Source organism: Pyrus communis, chromosome 16 (genome assembly GCF_041283825.1).
Source record: "Pyrus communis isolate YQ-2024b chromosome 16, ASM4128382v1, whole genome shotgun sequence".
NCBI classification, from domain to species: Eukaryota; Viridiplantae; Streptophyta; class Magnoliopsida; order Rosales; family Rosaceae; genus Pyrus; species Pyrus communis.
The window spans coordinates 13,377,559-13,382,915 of NC_142580.1; the positions used below are offsets into that span (position 1 = coordinate 13,377,559).

General features: G+C 35.4%; 1 protein-coding gene across 1 annotated transcript; it reads right to left on the minus strand.

Moving 5' to 3' along the window:
- On the minus strand, nucleotides 1-5,357 carry LOC148690012 (3-ketoacyl-CoA synthase 20-like). Its single transcript, XM_088688166.1, has 2 exons — nucleotides 4,525-5,357; nucleotides 1-844 (listed from the first exon to the last, which is right to left on the minus strand). Exons 1-2 carry the CDS (start codon nucleotides 5,302-5,304, stop codon nucleotides 59-61), a joined length of 1,566 nt encoding a protein of 521 aa, XP_088544292.1. The 5' UTR covers nucleotides 5,305-5,357; the 3' UTR covers nucleotides 1-58.

A 5,357-nucleotide genomic window follows, 5' to 3' on the forward strand; every position in this document is an offset into this window, starting at 1 on the left:
TGGTATAAAATTATAGTATATTTAGATGGTAAGAATAATATTACTCTATGAGATTTAGTTAAGAAACCAGGGCTGCCATTTTAGGCACCTCAACAGGAAACTCATGAATCTCATCGATCCAAGGGTTCTTCTCCTTAGCTGGTTTAACAGTCCTCAGCGCCTTCCACACTGAGCTGTTGCACTTGAACCCCGACCCGAATGCAATCTGCCACATCCGATCTCCCTTCCTGACTCTTCCCTTGGCCTCCGAGTAGGCCAGCTCATACCACAGTGAGCTGCTTGAAGTGTTCCCAAACCTGTAGAGCGTCATCCTTGATGGTTCCATGTGCCAGTCACTAAGCTCAAGGTTCTTCTCGATCTCATCCAGCACCGCTCTCCCTCCGGCATGAATGCAGAAGTGCTCGAACGCCAGCTTGAAATCCGGGATGTAGGGTTTGATGTTCTTCATCTTGAACACCTTTCCAGCTACCAAAGTAGCAAAAAACAGGAGCTGTTCTGACATGGGTAGGACTATTGGGCCAAGAGTTGTGATGTTGGTTTTTAGGGCTTCTCCAGCCACAGCCATCAAGTCTTTTGAGAGAGATACGCCGATTCTTTTTGTGTCGTCCTCTTTTTGGAATACGCAACTGTATGCTCTGTCGTCTCCACCCTTGTGAGTGCGGATAGTGTGTATGAGTTGGTACTTTGAGCGGTGGCGGTCAGAGGAGCGGTTGGAGAGGAGGATGGCAGCGCCACCCATTCGGAAGAGGCAGTTGGTGAGAAGCATAGAGCGGTCATTTCCAAAGTACCAATTGAGAGTCATGTTCTCCATGCTTACAACTAGGGCATAAGAGTTGGGGTGCACCTATTACACATGTTAAGTACAAATTTAGACATGATTTTACCTAATTTCGTATGGATATAGGAATTGCTTTTGTAAGAAACATTTATGTTCACAAGTGCTTCGATTAAAAGTGGTAAGAATTCAAGTAATTCATGAAGAAGTATTTGACAAGTGTTTTTGTAGTAAAGCACTTCTATAATCCATAAACACTTTTAACTTTTATGTCAAATGCAATTAAAAGCATTTTTAAACATTCTAAAAAACGATCTTAAACATACTAATAACACTTCTCTTTAACTTATGATCTTTAAAGGTATAGAAAGAGTATTCCATTTATAACCTAGTGTACTAATGTGAATTGGTCACCATGTATAAAACACAGGCATCCATAGTCGGTGATAGGCCTGACAATTTCTGACACGACCCGATAACCCGACACGACACGACACGAAATTAACAGGTGTTTGGATCGACACAATAACGAATCGGGTCTTATCGGGTAACCCGATAAGCACCTGTTAAGATAGCGGGTTGGGTCGGGTATACACGTGGGTAAACACGATACACGATAAGCAGAATATTATTTTTATAATTTTATAACCCTAAAAAAATACTGTAATAATTATATACATTAATTTTACAATTTTATACCCCTAAAAATTATAATAAATATATATATATATATATATATATTAAATTAACTATAAAATTTATAATAATTATAATTATTATATATACTATAATAATTATACCCCAAAATATTAAGTCTATCTATACTAATTATATATATATATATATTAAATTTTATAAAAACTATAATGCATATTAATTAATAATTTAATATGCATGAATCATGATCATGCATTTGCCAACTTGCCGCCCTTTTTGAAAAAAAAAATGGAGGGAAAATGAAAATGTTAAGAAAAGTTGAAAATAAAACAAAAAAGTGAGGGAATTAGGGAAAGATGTTGGAGGGAAAAGTGAAAATGATAAGAAAAAGTTGAAAAGGAAACAAAAAAAAGAGGGAAAAATGAAAATTAATAGAAGTGGTGAGAATTTTTTTTTTTTTTTTAAGTTATTAACTTTTTATCACACACATGACTGTCATGACATATCTCACTATTTTTATAATGACACACGTGACACGTGATGTATGTACTATTCCGTGTACCAGTCAATTATAATTTATACGTACAAAATAAATAGATTTAAATCTACTTAATAAATATATATATATATACACACACACACACAGAACTTGATTGATGGCATACGAATTCTCCAAAACTAATTTCAACGATCCCAACCGTCAAACTTGTTTGTATATGCTTTGAGATCACATCAACAAAAAATCATAAAAAATAAACATTCAGAGATCAAGTAACGGGACAAAGCTTTTCAACGGTTATAAACGAAAAATCACGATTTAACGGTTATTTTAACTCTGATTTTGATGATTTTTTATAACTACACTCCTTGACCCTATATGAATACAATGAATGAATTCGATCTTCAATTTAAAATATTTACACAAGTGGATACCACAAAATCTTTTGTTATACTTAATGAAAGTATAAATAAACTCTAAGTGTTAGTCAATCTATCGTTTTACGAATTCTCCAAAACTAATTTCAACGATCCAAACCGTCAAAATTGTTTGTATATGCTTGGAGATCACATCAGCAAAAAATCACAAAAAAAAAACATTCAGAGATCAAGTAACGGGACAAAGCTTTTCAACGGTTATAAACGAAAAATCACGATTTAACGGTTATTTTAACTCCGATTTTGATGATTTTTTATAACTACACTCCTTGACCCTATATGAATATAATGAATGAATTCAATCTTCAATTTAAAATATTTACACAAGTGGATACCACAAAATCTTATGTTATACTTAATAAAAGTATAAATAAACTCTAAGTGTTAGTCAATCTATCGTTTTACGAATTCTACAAAACTAATTTCAACGATCCAAACCGTCAAAATTGTTTGTATATGCTTGGAGATCACATCAGCAAAAAATCACAAAAAAAAAACATTCAAAGATCAAGTAACGGGACAAAGCTTTTCAACGGTTATAAACGAAAAATCACGATTTAACGGTTATTTTAACTCTGATTCTGATGATTTTTTATAACTACACTCCTTGACCCTATATGAATACAATGAATGAATTCGATCTTCAATTTAAAATATTTACACAAGTGGATACCACAAAATCTTTTGTTATACTTAATGAAAGTATAAATAAACTCTAAGTGTTAGTCAATCTATCGTTTTACGAATTCTCCAAAACTAATTTCAACGATCCAAACCGTCAAAATTGTTTGTATATGCTTGGAGATCACATCAGCAAAAAATCACAAAAAAAAACATTCAGAGATCAAGTAACGGGACAAAGCTTTTCAACGGTTATAAACGAAAAATCACGATTTAACGGTTATTTTAACTCCGATTTTGATGATTTTTTATAACTACACTCCTTGACCCTATATGAATATAATGAATGAATTCGATCTTCAATTTAAAATATTTACACAAGTGGATACCACAAAATCTTATGTTATACTTAATAAAAGTATAAATAAACTCTAAGTGTTAGTCAATCTATCGTTTTACGAATTCTCCAAAACTAATTTCAACGATCCAAACCGTCAAAATTGTTTGTATATGCTTGGAGATCACATCAGCAAAAAATCACAAAAAAAAAACATTCAAAGATCAAGTAACGGGACAAAGCTTTTCAACGGTTATAAACGAAAAATCACGATTTAACGGTTATTTTAACTCCGATTTTGATGATTTTTTATAACTACACTCCTTGACCCTATATGAATACAATGAATGAATTCGATCTTCAATTTAAAATATTTACACAAGTGGATACCACAAAATCTTATGTTATACTTAATGAAAGTATAAATAAACTCTAAGTGTTAGTCAATCTATCGTTTTACGAATTCTCCAAAACTAATTTCAACGATCCAAACCGTCAAAATTGTTTGTATATGCTTGGAGATCACATCAGCAAAAAATCACAAAAAAAAAAAACATTCAGAGATCAAGTAACGGGACAAAGTTTTTCGACGGTTATAAACGAAAAATCAAGATTTAACGGTTATTTTAACTCTGATTTTGATGAATTTTAACAGCTACACTCCTTGACCCTATATGAATATAAAGAATGAATTTGATCTTCAATTTAAAATATTTACACTAGTGGAATTTATATACTTAATAAAAGTATGAATCAACTATAATATTAATAATTATATACATTTAATATTTGTAATAGATTAGTAGTGTATGTATTATTTTTTTTATTAGGTTTTCATTTTCGAGTGTAGATATAGTACTTGAACGAGAAATGTTTTAATGTTTTCAAGTAATATTTATGTCGCAATGTGTGGTATGTGCAAATTGTAAAAAAATATATTTTTTTCTTAACGGGTCATAACGGGTCGGGTCACTTTACCCGTTGGGTAAAGTGACACGACCTGTTAAGGACCCGTTAAGATAACGGGTGTGACACGACACGACCCGTTAAGATAACAGGTGTTACACGAAAACGACACGAACACGACAGACACGACCCGTTTGCCAGGCCTAGTCGGTGATAATTAAGAGAAATATTAGTTTAACTAAGCAAAAATTAAATGCAAAAAGGCAGTGAAAATTATGCGTTAGTAACAAACCTGGAGAAGCTGCTTTGCCAGGTCAATAGAAATGAGGCCAGCACTGCAACCCATCCCACCAAGGTTATAGCTCACAACGTTCCCCCTAAGTTTGTAGTGATTCACAACCATGGACGACAGAGATGGCGTCGGATTGAACAAGCTGCAGTTCACCACCAAAATCCCAATATCCTTAGGCTTCACCCCCGTCTTCTCCAGCAACTCGTCGATCGCTCCGAACATCACCATCTCCGCCTCCTTCCTCGCCTCCGCCATGCACAGGTTTGGAGAGACCTGGTGAAAGGCCTCGGGCATGTATGTGTTTTGCCCGAGGCCGGACCTCTCGAGAATCTTTTGCTGAAAAGCCAAGTTCTCGTCAGAGAAGCTGCCCGTCAGCTTCGACCTCTCCATGAATATCTCACGTGTGCACGTGAGGGCCGACTCGGGCTTGTAGCATGCGAAGTTCACCAAGTATACTTTTCTAGGGCGGGTGGTGAAGTATACGGTGGTTAGGAAAACCATGAGGCCCGAGCACAAGGTGACCAAGACAAAGTTGAACTTGAGCTGTTGCCACAAGTGGAGGAAGTCATCGGTGGTGACCGTCGAGAGGTGGGCGGAGGCCGCAGCGATGAGAGGGACTAGTAGGAGGTAGATGACGTTGGAGATTAAGTAGTGGTATCCTAGCTTGACATATTTGAGCTTCACTGATAAATGAAAGTTAGGAAGCGCAGTTTTGCGACTTCCTGCTGACTCAGGTCCCGAGTTCGATTCTCCTTTCTGGTTCTGGCTTTGTGCCGTCATGTTGGCCTCAGGAACACTACACTAATCAATCTCACAGAAGGGGAATGCAACTG

Excerpts from the sequence above, each read along its gene's own strand:
- LOC148690012 (XM_088688166.1), bottom strand. The coding sequence starts at position 5,304 with ATGACGGCACAAAGCCAGAACCAGAAAGGAGAATCGAACTCGGGACCT. Across the intron at positions 845-4,524 it reads TGGCAAAGCAGCTTCTCCAG|GTGCACCCCAACTCTTATGC; the intron begins GTTTGTTACTAA and ends CATGTGTAATAG.